This window comes from Phalangium opilio, unplaced genomic scaffold (assembly GCF_054372755.1).
Source record: "Phalangium opilio isolate 3A_F unplaced genomic scaffold, DU_Popi_V2 ptg000105l_1, whole genome shotgun sequence".
Taxonomy (NCBI): Eukaryota; Metazoa; Arthropoda; class Arachnida; order Opiliones; family Phalangiidae; genus Phalangium; species Phalangium opilio.
Window position 1 is genome coordinate 2,355,107 of NW_028324207.1, and position 16,491 is coordinate 2,371,597.

Sequence of the window (16,491 nt, forward strand, 5' to 3'; positions counted from 1 at the left end):
AACAATTATAGAATTGACCTCACGGTGCGATGCCCATCTGAAGTTTGATGAGCGGGAAAGCAAACAAAAAGGGCCAGCCTGGGAAGAATGACGTTACATAACTAAAGTATTAAGAGAATACAGAGTGTCATCCCTCTTCTATTATCGCCTTCTGATATATTATTTGTATTCTGTGTCGTATGTTTGAATCTCAAGTAAACAAACACGTTTGTTATAAAATAAATTTATTTTGTATACATAATCGCATTCATATGGTTATTAAATTTAAAAGTTTTATATAAGTATAATAAATATGTTTCCTTTAAAAATACATTTAATATATAGATACAATTTTATATTTCCTTTCCCCAAGTTAAAACGATAAAACTTAAACACTTATGGTAAATATATGTGGGATCCGAATTGGGCATTTCGACAAAATCTTTCGCGGGTAAATAAGTATTCCCTATAATTTCCTTCGTATTAAACATACCGTTACTTCTAACCCCTATTAACGGAATTCCAGGAAAAACTTCCTTAAAGCACTGAGATTCTAAATTCTCAGACTCGTACCAATTTTCCTGCGATTTAACCGAAGTAAATAACAACCCATAGGTTTTTTCTCTAAGCCTAATTCCATTCTTTAACATGTTAATTTTCTCTAATAATTTAGATTTAATTATACAATCGTGGTTAATAACAATAGACGCCGCGTCAAATTGATCCCCCGTAATTGCAAGGCCAAGGCCTAAGTACTTTTCTTGCTCTTCTATAGCGGAACCCTTGGGGCCACATGGTAAAAAATGAGTAAACCCAGCCTGAGTTCCCGCCATTGCTATTCGGTTATTTTCCTGACTCATATAATAATTAATAATGCCTTTCGTCGGGTCAAGAAGTAAATTTGACCTTACGATATAAAATGGCGACGCTTTAAACAATATGAAACATTTGACGCGCGTGTCACGCGGGATTCCAGTTACGTTAGGGATTACGTCGGCCGAATTTAAGGCGGGGGGAAATTCTTCGACTATTTTAAACTGGTAAAATTTAACTCCTGGTATATATTCCGGGAAAAATATGGCCGAAATACAAGGGGTTTTAAGGGTACTGTGTCTTTGAGGGGTCGCGTAAATGCCCAAAAGTGCCGCTAAACGATAATAGCTAATGCTAAAGTTAGACGAGCACGTTGGAATACCAGAATGCAGGAATGTTTCGATGACACGTACGTCAGCCGGTTCCATGTTACATACGAACACGATTCCAAAATGTGGCACCGTATATGTCATTTTGAGAGCGTATTTCAACTTTTCAATTAGTTGCTTTGTATGGAATTTTTGATCACCCGTGGTCGTTGATTGGCCGTATTCGTAGACGATAACTGGTTCTTGTCGACGTTTTTTGACAATTGCGGCTGTATGACGCCATTCTTGGCAGACGCAAGAGCATTTTGTTAAATCTTCCGCGTTTAAGTAACGGAAGATTTTTTCAATGATTGATGGAAAGTTAATTAGGACGTGGGAAACTATACTGAGGTCACTTTCAGATATTTCGTTAGTGGTGGAGGTAGTCGCGGCAGAGTTAGACTTTTTGCACGATTTGACGAATTTTCGGATAAATAGAGTTCGAGGCATTGTTCATGCAGTTAAATTTCCCGTTAGTTTTTAAAATTAACTGAAAATTTTGGTTATTTCATTGTGAAAACATCTATTGATCGTTTTTAACGTTAATCGAATAGTTTCAGTTGAGCACGATTCACGAGAAACCGAATCACAGATATTATAAACCAATAATTATCTTGAATATCCCTAAATTAAATATTTGTCCTTTCTACACTTATCTAACTCCAATATTAAAATTAATTAAATGCATTTTAAATGTACACCAAAATAGTTTTGAGTCAATAACTAGGACTATATTTTAGAAATAATATCTAATCAAATGAAATACATCTTACCAACAACTATCTGGTGAATGTTATTATCACAGTCTGTTTATTTCCACTAAAATCGCGACTGGCTTCGAAAAACAATGTTGAAACGTCAAAAGCCACTTGAAATTGATCTCATAACGGTTTTTCTATCTATATTTTAAGTATTTTTAGCATTCTGAACACGTTTTAATCTTTGAACAGCAGTGCACTACAGTACAACTACCAACAATGAGGGTCATGGTCATGGCTATAATAGTGTATTTCTATATCTATGCTCATGGCCGCCCAGACGCCAGGGGCAGTTGGCCACATAGGCTTTCAGAAATATTAGCAGACGACACAAATAAAAAATAGGCACTGAAATAAGAACTTTTTGTTTTTTTGGATAACATTTTTGCCATGGAGTAATATTTTTGGAGATTTAGGTTGCTCGCACAGACCTGTGCAGAGTCGTTGACCTTTACCGTATAACGGTAAAGGTTTAAACTATCATAGAGTTCATTGAAGTCGTATAGAGGAAATTGATTCATTCACCACATGTGTTACTTAAACCTGAATGGCATTTACTTCCTGATTTAGGCATATTGAACATGAAATAGAGTTGTTAACACGCGGGATGTTCAAGCTTACGTTCCAAAATATTTAACTCTGATACTCGAATTCAAAATGTTAATCAATAAATCCAAGTTTTACGCTGCGTTTCTTAAGTGTTTTTCTCTGTGTTTGCTAACAATAGTTATTCAATGTTATGGTGAAGTACGGGTTGAACCTTTACCGAAACCCAAGTCAGAATCATATCAAATTGATTCGCCTTTGAAAACTATATTTCCCACACCCCACCCTGATGTGGCAGTTTTGCCCGCGCCACCCTTGTATCCAATTGTTGTAAGTCAACCTTATCAACGCCAAAATGTAACGTCAGCTCAAGGAACTGTTCCGAAAGGCCATCTAATTGCCTCAAATATTTCCCAACCCGAACTGGAACAGTACAACGTTTTACCACAACCTCCAATGATGACCTCTGACACTGAGCCCGACCCTCGTTTTGTTCCTCTTCAACCCGAATCGTTCCTTACTCCAATATCCAAGAGTCAAGCACCGGTTCTCGCCGTACCACCCACAGTTCCAAGTGTCACAAAGGCACTTACAACACCTAAATTGTCAATACTGGACGCGTTAAAGGGTCCTGGATTGGACAGTCTAATTAATTCCGTAGATTTGGATTCTATTATGAATAAATACTCCAAGGATTTAATGGGTGACGTACCCCTTGATGACGTCAGCGTGTATTCAAAGGACCTCATTAAAATGATGTTCAGCAACGGAGGCAACCCGTTAGCTGGTCATAAAATAAGTAAAGCGGACATGGAAAAGTTCAAGAACATGCCGAAACTTGATATGGGTACCATCATGAACAAATTCACGTCGAACATTGCTAAAAACTTTCTAAGTGGAATTTTTGGGCAAAGTAAAGAGGAGAAACAAGTCATGGCTATTTTGAGCGCAGTAGCAGGAGTGATTAGCAATCCGATTGTTAGAGACGAAGTCTTGAAACAAATGAGTGCTAAGCCAAATTTTTTCAATCAGTGCAAAAGGGATATATTATATCTTTATAAGCATCGCAGTGAAGAATGGGTGTGGAAAAGTAAGTGTCTTTATATATATTAATACGGCAGAAACTTGCGCTGGGTACATTGACCTTGGAAGCTCTTCAAGGTCATGATGATTCTTTGACGTAACACTCACCTTTTCAGTAATCGATTCCTTTGGTAAAATCGGTAGTGGGGTCTTAGAGGGTGCCAATATTTTTTACGGTTCCTATAGAGAATGTACGGAACTTGAATCACCCGCGCCTAATGCAGATTTTAATGGGTTCAAAGGAAAATACTGTTTAATGGCATGGAAATCTGAATACTTGGTAAAACGACATTAATTTATTTCGAGACGAATAAGATACTAACGCCGCGGTCGTTATAGAAATCTGATAAATACGTATCTAACGCTGTCTGTATCCCAGATACTTGTACTGCTAGAGACATCACCGATTTATACCCTATTGCAGCGGCAATTGCGAGTAAGAACTGATATCAATGTTATCAGAAGTGGATAATAGAAGAAGGATGACACTCTGTATCCTCTTAATGCTTTAGTTATGTAACATGATTCTTCCCAGGCTCACCCTTTTTGTTTGTTCTCCTCATCAAACTTCATACGGGCATCGCACCGTGCTAGGGTGAATTCTATAACTGTTTGGTTCTGAATCCTCAGTATTCAACCCACAAACCCCGTCTTGACGTGGGACAAAAGTCCACTAGCGCGCTTTTGTTTTTTCTCCTTCTCATCAAACTTCATACGGGCATCGCACCGTGGGGTGAATTCTATAACTGTTTGGTACTGAATCCTCAGTATTCAACACACAAACCCCGTCTTGACGTGGGACAAAAATCCACAAGCGCGCCTTGGCAAATTAAGCGCTAATAGAGTAATGTTGAGGGAACTATTTATCGCGTATGTGATTCGGTTTAGTAACCTTGCTCCAAATGTTCTGATGTTGGGAATAATTATGTTACAATTACCCCACTTTGAGCTACACTTCTCTCGAAAAGAAGTATATAATACCACTTCTTATGTTATGTAAAATTTAATTTATGTATCATAAATTTAGGGATAAACGTTCCCGAGTTATCAAAAATACTGGATAAGTCTCAATTTATTTTGGCAACGTGCAACAACAACACTTCAGTACCAATGTCAACTTCCGGCAAAGTTCTCAAGTAATTAAGCATTAAAATTAATTGCAATTAAAGTAATTCAAATAACTATTGAAAATGGGTTTCAGTTGGATTTTGGGAACCATACTTACGATCATATGTATATGCACATTATTGGACCGCTTCTGTGTTAGAAATTCGGAATTGAACACCGTGAAAACTGTCTCACTTTTACCGCAAGTGCGAGGCAACAGCGCAATAGCCGAAAAAGAACTCATTTACCGAAAATTGCACACCCAAAATAATCCACTCGCAATTCGAGTAATTCACTGTTTCTCAGCCTATCAAAACATGGCGGCCATATTGAAAACTGACGTATCTGACCCTAACTTAGCCTGTTTTCACGGTATTAGGTGCTTGTGCTTAACATGGGTTGTTATGGGTCATGTTTTCATGAATATCTTAGTTGTACTCGGTAAGTTTCATGTTGGAATAATTTCCCTGGCGTTTTGCGCTGTTAAGTAAAGCTGAACTGAACTGGACTGAATCAATATTTTCTCGTTGCAGAGAATATTGAATATACTGGTAAACAAGCGAAAAAATTGCTACTTGGCAATTTCATAACGCAGGGCTTTTACGCAGTTGATACTTTCTTTATACTAAGGTTTGTTTTGAATGTATCGGATCATAAACCCAATAATGCATAAGTAATGGTCTGCCGTAGGCTTCGTTGCGACCCATACTTATGAGAGTCCGATAGGGTTATGATAGGATCAAATGCGAACGTTTAACGCCAAAGTTTCGGACGTGTGACGTTCGCGTTTGAACTTGAGCGCGACCAGTAATTTGAATTTAAATTAGTAACTAACTTTATCACATTGGTTCAGTGGTTTTCTAGTGACGTATATTTTCTTGAAATCAACTTCCGGTAAACGATGGGGTGCCAAACAATGGGTTTTGTTCTATTTTCATAGATATATAAGGTGAGGTTGACGCGTGGCATAAGCGAGTTATTTTTAAATTCATTACGTCAATTCGTGTTTATCATATCATTAATTTATTTGAATAATTTAATAATTAATTAAGGTCAATTTTTAACCTTTTATTATAACAGGTTGACCCCTTCATACATCATACTAAGATGGTGGGCTCAAACTCACTGGAAACATATCGGGAATGGTCCCGTATGGCAAAATTTGGCAACTCAAATCAATCAATGCTCCACAACATGGATATACAGTTTAACATACCTTAGTAATTTCCACGATGAAGCCCATAAAGTAAATCACGATAAAATATATATTTAAATTTATTTTATTAATCTAATTAAGATTAAAATTAGTGTTTAAATTGGACGTGGTACTTATCAAACGATTTCCAGTTCTTCGCTATAAGTCCACTTTTTCTGATACCACTTAAAAAGTGAGTTCTTTAAACAAAGAGGGAGAGAGAATCAGTATAGGCAGCCGTGATCCATGCGTGGTGAAAATGGGGGAAATCTACGGTACACCGCGGCGCCTGAGCTCTGCTTCCTCACGCACAGTTGACGTCGGGGATGACAGAGATAAGGCAAGGAGGTCAATCCCCCAATGCGCAAAGGATGTGCGTCCTAAAACTAAACGTACCGACAATAGTTTTTACTACCCCCCTATTTTCCCATTTTTCGGCGAATTTTATAAAGCGCGTTTCTATCTTCCTCTCTCTCTCACACACAAATAGAATTAAGAGAAAGTGACGTCAAGCCTTTCTCTCTACCTTCCGTGGTCAACCAATCGTCGCTCTACTTTAGTTCCATTTTATTTCAGATATCCACGGCCAACCTTACTAGTAATGAGCGTTGTTGTTTTCTTATCAGCTATATTAACAGCCGTTATCAATTACAAAAATGGTTTTCTATTGATGTTGAATTACGTTGAAAACTACGCAAATGATGCCACGAAAACTAACGAAGAGTAAGATAACGAAATTACTTACTTATAATGACTTATCATAAGCTTACGAATGATTATTCATTGAAGAATGGTTGAAATGACAAATATGTTGTACGAAAAACCATATTGTCGTGTTGGTCCTTACCTAATTGGAATGATCCTTGGATTTTCATATGCCCAAAGCAGAAAAATAACTTTCAGAAAGGTATGTGTGGTTTCACGTATTAAATGGGTGTACCGTGTATCAACATTAAAAAACCTTGTGGCGTTGTTCAAAACTGCTGTTTTAGAAATAGCGGCCATTGTTTTTGGGAAATTGTTAAAGTTTTCAACAATTCTTAACTCTGCAGTTTTTTCTTACCTATTAAGTATAAGATCATCATACCCTAACCTTATCTCGCCTCACCTAACGTTTACTATTCTAATACTTTTGAGGTTCAAATAACTAAACCTAACCTTACCTGACCTAACGTTTACTATTCTAATACTATCGAGGTTCAAATAACCAAACCTAACCTTACCTGACCTAACGTTTACTATTCTAATACTATCGAGGTTCAAATAACCAAACCTAACCTTACCTGACCTAACGTTTACTATTCTAATACTATTGAGGTTCAAATAACCAAACCTAACCTTACCTGACCTAACGTTTACTATTCTAATACTATTGAGGTTCAAATAACCAAACCTAACCTTACCTGACCTAACGTTTACTATTCTAATACTATTGAGGTTCAAATACCCAAACCTAAGCTTACCTGACCTAACGTTTACTATTCTAATACTATTGAGGTTCAAATACCCAAACCTAACCTTACCTGACCTAACGTTTACTATTCTAATACTATTGAGGTTCAAATACCCAAACCTAACCTTACCTGACCTAACGTTTACTATTCTAATACTATTGAGGTTCAATACCCAAACCTAACCTTACCTGACCTAACGTTTACTATTCTAATACTGTTGAGGTTCAAATAACCAAACCTAACCTTACCTGACCTAATACTATTGGGGCTCAAATAACCAAACCTAAACTGACCTAAATGAATATAATTATATTTAGAGATACCAAGCGCTTCTATGGTTGCTTTCTGTTACTTCAATGTTATGTATCATATTTGGAATTCATGGTAAAGAACTGACTCTGCGATTAGCCACATTTTACAACGGATTTGGACGGGTGGCTTGGGCGATTGCGATAAGCTGGCCAATTTACGCGTGCGTCACTGGCTATGGTGGTAAGTAGGAAATTTCTTAATTTTAACATAAGCCTATCATATCTACCATAAGTGTGGGTTGAAAGGAAATTTTCTACGAGCACGCGTCTTCTAAAAAAGTCTCGTGTCGAAGGTATAGGAGGGAGAAATGAGGTAAGATGGAGTGGAAATGACTTTCCCAGTGTACCTTGCGCACGCCCTTACCCTTCGGTAGGCCTTTTGTTAACTGCGACCGCATAGCGCCATTGTATTTGTATGAAAACTAGCCTCTATTTTTAAGACAGATGGGGGGGGGGGTAATTTACGATTCCGTACTGTACGACCCAACCTAAACGCTGAGGATGATGGGAGGACTTCGGTGCCGTTCCGTAGGTGGGGGTACAGAAACAACGTTATAGGTATGGAGGTTTCCTCCCCATCCCTCTCTCCTTCAAGGGTACAGTGGAGTTTAGTCTCCTGCTAATGTATTGCTCGTAGAAGGGCGCCATCTGGTGGTTACTTATTTACCGAAAACTGAAACCACGATTGCCAACTGTGATATCTATCGCTATCCCTAACCCAACTCGTCCAAGAAATTAAAATCACAGTAGGTCTTAACTTTTCTATTCCTCTTTGGATTAGAAACATTAAACGTAGATGGCGTGCAACCTCTTTAATATTTTCATTCTGGCATATACATTTCGGTGCTATAAGCCCTACGACAACCCCATACTTATATAACGCGTTAAAGGGTTATAATATTACGCTAATCCTAATTTATCAAGAACGTGTTTGTGGTGTAAGATTTACGCGACCTTGTGTTTTTGTCTCATTACCAATACTAAAGTTGAACGAAAGTATAAAAAAGAATCAACTTTACTGGCAAATTTTCCTTTAATTATCAATATTATTAAATTATCATTTCCTTATTAAGTTTACCTGAATTCAAGGGAAAAATAAATAGGCGCGCGCGGTCTTAGATTAATGCAATAACAATTTAATGTGCCTGTACATGTACAAGTTTTTTGGTTTACGAAAAACAGATTAACTTTTTTCCCACTTTAGATCTGAAACCGTTAGAGTTGGTAGTCTTTTGCACTTGTAATAGTTAAAAAAATGAGTCTCGATTCCAATTTAACTTTAACCAAATATTCTCCAAATTATACGTTTATTTTTCCATTTGAAAAAAACCACGACGCATCCGTTAGTCGTCAATGGATGCGAAATAATTGGAGTATTAGTTTCTATATCGCCATCGGGTATTTAGTTATTATCTTAATTGGACGGTTTTACATGAAAAATCGTCAACCGATTAACGTCCGAACGGTTTTAGTCGCGTGGAATTTCGCTCTGGCCATATTTAGCTTACTCGGAAGTATTAGAACCGTTCCCGAGTTGATTTACGCATTGAACGAGCATGGATTGGATTATTCGATTTGCAATAAAAGGTACGTCATTTGATTGGTTTATTAAAATAGTTACTAATCTTATCTGACTAATGAGTTTAGGGCAATATATTTTAACTTCCCTTCCACTCGACTATATTTCCCATGTAATTTAATGTTAATTACTTCAAAGTAACCTTGATATACCAGAGATATAACCAGTTGATCCTGATTTACGTCCTTCAAGTGCTCCTACCTTTAAACACAGAAATTTCACTTAAAAAATATAGAATGTCCGTTCTGATGATATACTAGTGAACGCTAATCTTGTTTTCCTTGCTGATATTGCATGCAATTTCGTTATTATATATGATCATAAGTTTATAAGTTATGTTCCATAAGTATGACACTACCTATACATCGTAATGCTTGAGCTAGTTCGAGAACAACGCGAGAATCGATTATACACGGTTTTGCAGTCCATCTTCCTATTTAGTCTGTATACTAAGTCTTTGACGGTGACTTACCAGGCGTAGCTTTACGAGAATCTATTCATGACAAGCTCTCAGAAACCAGTGACTAACTTATGGGACACATCTTATGCATTTATGATATTTTATTATTGTATTGTTAGCGATTGCCCATGTAGTTTTCCCATCCTCTATAGGAAATATTTATAAGATCCATAAAAAAATGGAATTACTTTCTAGCTCGGTCCAATATTTGCTTAAATGAATTATTTTCAAACTCTCTTTGATTTAAAAATATATTTTTCTAGCTTTATCAATGACAAAATTGTGGCGTTCTGGGGTTGGATGTTTGTCGCGTCCAAAGCAATTGAGCTTTTCGACACCGCATTCGTAGTGGCCAGAAAACAGAAATTAAACCTGATACACTGGTTCCACCACGCTGTCACTTTGTGCATTTGTTGGGCAGTGTACCACGAAGCGCCAGCCAACGCCAGATGGATGGCTTCCATGAACTATTCAATTCACGCCGTCATGTATACGTATTTCGCTCTAAGGGCTATGAGTGTCAAAGTACCAAGAAGCGTGGCTATGATGATCACTACGTCACAGATAACTCAAATGGTGATTGGTTTAGTATCAGCCATCTACGCATCGTGGGTTTTGGCTAATGGCGGAAAGTGCGATATGACGCCAAGATCTTTGGGCGCTATATTATTCGGATATGGGACCTTTTTCGCATTGTTTGTTAACTTTTTTTTTAAGACTTACATTTTTGTGGACCGTTCCAAGGTTAAGAAAGCTTAAATAAATATTCAACAAGAATTCATTTACGTATCCGAGAGAGTATAGCTTTAAACAATCATCTCTGAACGTCCTTTATATAACAGAATATTAACTATCCTCTTTAATATGCCAAGTTTTAAGGGTTCTCCCAGTTTTCCCATCAGCAGTAAGGTTTATGCAAGGATTATTTTAAATAATCCTTGGCTTATGCAATCCAGACGTTACTGCTTTGACTTGGTCAGAATCACAGATCAAAGCGTTATGTAGGGGCGTATTTAACAACTACATTTAAAAGAAGTATTATTACTATTTCCTGGAGTAGTGAGTGGGCATGCAATGTCACGTAACTGTCTGTCGTCTGCTTAAATGTAGTAAACGTGAATAAAACCGGCGGATAGAGCCGTGGATAGAGTGAGTGGGCAATGTCGTGTGACTGTCTGACGTCTGCTTAAGGGAACTAGCCGGAGCTGTTGGGGGTGAAGGGTGTCAAACGGTTGGTTAGCATATTGTTATCCGCCCATCGCAATGGTGGCGCCGTTCCTTATGGCAAAAGAATTAGAGATCCAGCATTCATGCCCGACCACACGGATCGATACAACGGAAGTGCCGATTCCCAGTGATAACGGTACGAAATTCAAGGGGAGAGAAAGACAGAGAGAGAATCAGTATAGGCAGCCGTGATCCATGCGTGGTGAAAACGGGGGTAAATCTACGGTACACCGCAGCGTCTGAGCGCAGCTTTCTCACGGCATATTTTATAAAGCGCCTTTCTATCTCCCTCTCTCTCCTCTTTGATTCACGCATGCCCAGTAGAGCTCTATGAAGAGAGCTTGGAGCCCCCGGAGAAAATAACGAAATCACGGGCCCCGGAAACCTGACCGAAATCGCCTTCTCTAGACGGCCCTGAATGGAAGATAAGCTTGATATAGGCCCCGCCCCTACATAACACAGTTTGCATCCCTTTAAGTTCAAACGAAGATTTGATATTCTTAGCTACTTAAATTAATTCTTGTATATTAGGAAACCCGAGTTATAACCCAAAACTTACTGCAATCTTATCAAAAATTAAGTTGAAAATTTGATGTATCATATATTGTGCCAGCATGGGTACTTCAAGGACCCATCTTTAAAGAAAATAAAATATATTCAATGCTTTTTTCGTATTTCAAGTATTAAATTCAGACGACTATCATGCGTCATACGCGGTCTAGTTCACGTTCAACAAACAGAGGTAATTCCGTCTTAGTTTTGACGCGAGTTCGCAATAGGTTATACGACTGTACTGTTTTGTCTGCCATCAACCTATAATACCATGATCGACTCTCATACCAATTTGAGTTACCCTTTTTCGCCCAATTATACCTTCATATTGTTCTTTGAAAAAGAGCATGATGAAGTGGCTATGCGTAAATGGATGAGTAAGAATTGGAGCGTTAGTTTCTATATCGCCTTGGCGTATATTGGAATTATTCTGTATGGTCAAATTTACATGAAGAACCGTTCGCCCCTTAATGTACGGAGGGTTTTAATAGCCTGGAATGTTACCTTGGCCATGTTTAGTTCGCTCGGGAGTTACAGGACAGTTCCTGAGTTACATCACGTGTTTATGGAATATGGATTGTATCATTCCATATGCAGAAGTAGGTACGTAATTGTTTATTTGTTTTCTTTGTATGACCAAAGGTAAATGGAGTACTAGGGGAAAGTTGGCGTTATACTGTTTACATAGTTTTCAGAATACGAGGATTGTTACCTTTACACCAGAAGGCCAGGATACTTGGTATTTTGCACTCGGTCCCTCAAAGTAGCCTGGCCTCCTGGTGTAAATGGTATTAATCCTCCTAGTCTGAAAAGTATGTAAAGATCGCGTGCACTAAAGGGGCTAGAGTTATTTCATCCCCTGTTTATCAACTTTAACAGCACTTATCAGGGTTGGCAAACTTTCTTTTTCTCTCGGCGCACTAGCTATAGAGTAATTTCGGTTGAGAGGGGAAGTGAACTGTGTATCCCCTACGTTAGGGGCAACTTTGTACTAGAGAATACTATTTGCCCCCGGAAGGGAAGGGGAGGGGGGATATCACTAAGGTAAGAGATAGAGGGTTATGACGTTGCCGTATATGGGAAAGAAATTACTCTATACCGGTTTGGAACTGAATGATCACTGAATCGAACAGAACTACAAGATTTTCAGTCTATTGTAAATAGGCGGTTGAATTGCATTCACAAATGACAGGCGAGTGCATACTATTTATTTACAACTAAAGAAATCAATGTGTGAAATTAATTACCCAGCATGCTTAAACAATTAGCAGTTTTTAAAAGAATGTGTACGGTAAAAATTTTAGTATTTGATACGCTGGGAAAATCCACTACACAGGGTTCTTCAAAAAGGGAAATTATAGAACCGAAGTACAGTGGGATGGTTCTATGGAAAATCCATTGTGAGTTGAAAATTTTGAAAGTTCTATGACTGATTTTGCCGCAAGTTATGATTGGAGGAGTATTTTAGGGATAACCCCTTAATGTTAATAAGTAAGAAACTGAAAGAAAATGCTAAATTAATTCAGGGGTCATCCGTAAAACACTTTAATGGTCATAACTTAGTTTAGGGGGTGTCCCTTGTGGGGGCAAAATCGGTCATAGAAGTTATACATTTTCGACTCTAAGTTGATTGCCCTTAAGAGTAATCCTATACTGTACTTCGGCCCAATAATTACCCTTTTTGGAACACCCTATACTACAATAGCAAAAGAGACGAGTTGCGAGGCTAGGGGTAGTAAACGGGGAAAATTTTCAAAACACGAGAGGCATCTCGTCGTAAACATCTACGTCACTTCAACGTCATCGGGAAAGACTTTTCATATTTACTCCGTTAGACAAGATAGTGTTACGCAATATGAGTATTTAACTTAATTTGCGACCCGCGTATAGCCTGCTTTTAAAATCAATTTAAAGCGACCTTGATGTAAGAGAATAATACAAATAATCTTAATTTTAAGTCCCCCCCCCCACGTGTGCCAGTGATTTCTGAAATTAAATACCGTTATTATATTTTTATTGTAAACACCCTTCCCTTACAATAAAAAGGGGCTTCTGACTCCCCCCGCCGTTTTGCCAGGCCGTTGTTGAGTCAAGATATTGCAGAGATAAAGGCTGGCAGTTCAGTTTTAATCAGTACTCGTACAACTTGACTCACAACGGGGCTGACAACAGTACCCTGAATATTAAATTGAGATAGGGAGGAGAAATTTTCTGTAGCCCCTTTAGTGGAAACTATAAGCAGAAGGGGATAATTGAAGAAGGATGACACTCTGTACCCTCTCAATACTTTAGTTATGTAACATGATTCTTCCCAGGTTCACCCTTTTTGTTTGCCCTTCCGCTCATCAAACTTCAAATGGGCATCGTACCGTGCTATAGTGAATGATATAACTGATTGGTACTAAATCCTCAGCAATCAACCCACAAACCTTGATTGTCTTGACGTGGGACAAAAATGCACAAGGCATGCGCAAATAGTTAAGCGTTAATGGAGTAATGATGAGGAAAATATTTATCGCGTATGTGATTCGGTTTAGTAGCCTTGATGTTGGGAAGAATCATGTTACAATGATTCCGCTTTGTGGTACACTTCTCTAGAAGAAAAGTATTATACACTTCTGTTATAATAAGGAATACAAGACCATTGTTTCTAACTAAATATTCTGAGAGAGCGGTAGCTCTCTTAGATAAGACTTGATACTGTCTCTAATGTACAATTATATTATTGTTGTAGCTACGTCGAAAACAAAATTGTGGCATTTTGGGGTTGGATGTTTGTCGCGTCTAAAGTAATTGAGCTCTTTGACACCGCATTCGTTGTGGCCAGAAAACAGAAATTAAACCTGATACACTGGTTCCACCACGCGGTCACTTTGTGCATTTGTTGGGCAGTCTACCACGAAGCCCCAGCCAACGCCAGGTGCATGTTTTCCATGAATTTTTCAATTCACGCCGTCATGTACACCTATTACGCCCTAAGAGCCATGAGTGTCAGAGTGCCGAGAAGCGTGGCTATGATGATCACTACGTCACAGATAACTCAAATGGTGATTGGTTTATTATCGGCCATCTACGCATTGTGGGTTTTGGGGAATGGCGGAAAGTGCGATATGACTCCAAGATGCATATGGGCTATATTATTCGGATACGCCTCATTTTTCGCATTGTTTGTTAATTTTTTTGTCAAAACTTACATTTTGGTTTGCACCAAGGTCAAGAAAGCTTAGATTTATACTTATGTATGGAAACTTGGCTATAATAAAATTAAATATTTTAGATATTATTTAAATTTGATATTAATTAGATTACAAATTAATCCTTATATAACGTACTAGCTGTTACCCTTGGCGTCGCTCGCGTGTAATAACAACTTCCATCAAAATGATATAAAGAATGGGGAGATTTTACTGTTGACCAATATTTTTGTAGCACCCTAGGAGCGAAGGCACTCAGCATTGCCCGTCAGCCGTGGGACTTTTTTTTATTACTTTCACGCGGACATTTTTCCATAAAAAAGGGTTTGTAAGTTTTTGGCCGCCATTTAAAAAAATGGCAACAAATCGAACCCAAAAGACCATTCAGCCCGTCTATAGGTTAAAGGAAACCAGTGTACTTACTATCTGCGAAATCAGTTGAAACGCGCGGATTTTGTTGCATAGAGAAGATTTTTACATTTCTTGGCGCCATTTTCTAAGATGGCGGCGGATTTGAAAAATCTTTCTTAGTACGCGCTTACTACTCATGAGTAACGTTCCCGCAAATTTTCAGCCTTCTAGGGCAAGCCGTTTGGACTGGGCGTTGATTATCAGTAAGTCAGGACTTTGATTTATATAGATATAGATAGGACACGTGATAGGATGGTATAAAAGACGGGGTAGGTTTAAAGATAAGTTACAACTCTCCAAGCCTTACTACAAGACGACGTATATTGACAACTTTGCGACTTTCCAGGACTTTTGAAAAATGTAAGTACAATTTATATTTTACTTTAAATCTCAATATTATAGTTAAACCCATCACCCTCTTAATATATTTAATGTATCTCTTCAGGGATAACACCCACATGTTCGAGCTACCCCACACCAAATCACGCAGCATTACACCGGACTGTAATGTTAGACTCGGAATGACCGACGAGTCAACTGGGATCTCGCTGAGTTAAGCTGAATACCTTAGCGCGATGTCGTCAACGATTTCTTGGAGAGGGATGATCTCGGACCCAGCACCCACTTCTTCGATGGATCGTAGGAGGAGACACGCATTCAACTCGTTACGTATCAGGAGAGGAAAATGCTGAACATCAGACAGATGGTACGGGGTAAGGAGGTGGATTACGCAAACCTCTACCCGACCAAGACGGGATTCGCCATAGGCTCATATTTATGGGAAAAATTGCTGGGAGTACACGTCCAAATAATAACGTTCATCGCCGAGGCAAAAAGGGTGGATGCACTCATCAGGGAAACGGCCACCCAGCAGCTGACCGACCTCATCGCTGGCAGCTGTAATGGATGTCTTATCGACCACCCTACCTCACAACTGGAACATGACTGCATCATGGAGGAATGGCAGGACTGAGTGGACACGCATTATTGCAATGCCGTGTCCAAATTAAATTTAGAGTTTATTGTTAACTCGTTTAACAATAAAACATTTTTAAACCCAAAATTCTGCAGGCAGATGCTTACAAGAAATGTTTTAAATGCTAAACAAAATTTATAAGATATGAATAAAAATTTATTGAATTGATTTAATGTGTTTCTAATTGTTGGTAGGCCTATCTTAACACCCATAAAATATTATAGTGTAATTTTTTAAAAAAGGAACATAAAATCACTCCTATCATAATATTACATCTGAAATGATAAGGGAATTAAACTCTGCGTAAAATATCTCTTATAATAAAAGGCTAATGGAATTAAACTCAAAAACTTTGTCTCAATAACAGACCAGTAATAATAGAAGCAATCATGATTTTGAAATTATAAAAGTGTATCCCTCGATTTTATCATTCCTTCGCATACAACCCGAGGAACTGAACGACTATTTAAAGTAAAAG

The 16,491-nt window shown here is 38.2% G+C and overlaps 3 protein-coding genes and 1 long non-coding RNA gene across 4 annotated transcripts; 3 read left to right on the forward strand and 1 right to left on the reverse strand.

The window, feature by feature from the left end:
* Window positions 1–332: 332 nt before the first annotated feature.
* LOC149625213 (F-box only protein 22-like) lies at window positions 333–1,610 on the reverse strand. The gene has a single exon (XM_089852084.1). It carries the CDS (start codon window positions 1,608–1,610, stop codon window positions 333–335), a length of 1,278 nt encoding a protein of 425 aa, XP_089708210.1.
* A 711-nt stretch (window positions 1,611–2,321) lies between these two features.
* LOC149625214 (uncharacterized) lies at window positions 2,322–11,133 on the forward strand. Its single transcript, XM_089852085.1, has 14 exons — window positions 2,322–3,554; window positions 3,664–3,827; window positions 3,887–3,983; window positions 4,575–4,683; window positions 4,749–5,095; window positions 5,188–5,284; window positions 5,508–5,603; window positions 5,735–5,900; window positions 5,963–6,042; window positions 6,426–6,572; window positions 6,639–6,756; window positions 7,621–7,795; window positions 8,862–9,201; window positions 9,917–11,133. Exons 1-14 carry the CDS (start codon window positions 2,576–2,578, stop codon window positions 10,410–10,412), a joined length of 3,411 nt encoding a protein of 1,136 aa, XP_089708211.1. The 5' UTR covers window positions 2,322–2,575; the 3' UTR covers window positions 10,413–11,133.
* Window positions 11,134–11,572: 439 nt separating this feature from the next.
* Window positions 11,573–16,181, forward strand: LOC149625215 (very long chain fatty acid elongase 6-like). Its single transcript, XM_089852002.1, has 2 exons — window positions 11,573–12,035; window positions 14,167–16,181. The coding sequence occupies exons 1-2, from the start codon at window positions 11,704–11,706 to the stop codon at window positions 14,657–14,659; spliced, it is 825 nt and encodes a 274-aa protein (XP_089708128.1). The 5' UTR covers window positions 11,573–11,703; the 3' UTR covers window positions 14,660–16,181.
* On the forward strand, window positions 15,300–16,181 carry LOC149625216 (uncharacterized). The gene is made up of 2 exons (XR_016374574.1): window positions 15,300–15,397; window positions 15,483–16,181. It is a non-coding gene; the product is annotated as an uncharacterized LOC149625216 (long non-coding RNA).
* Window positions 16,182–16,491: the final 310 nt, after the last annotated feature.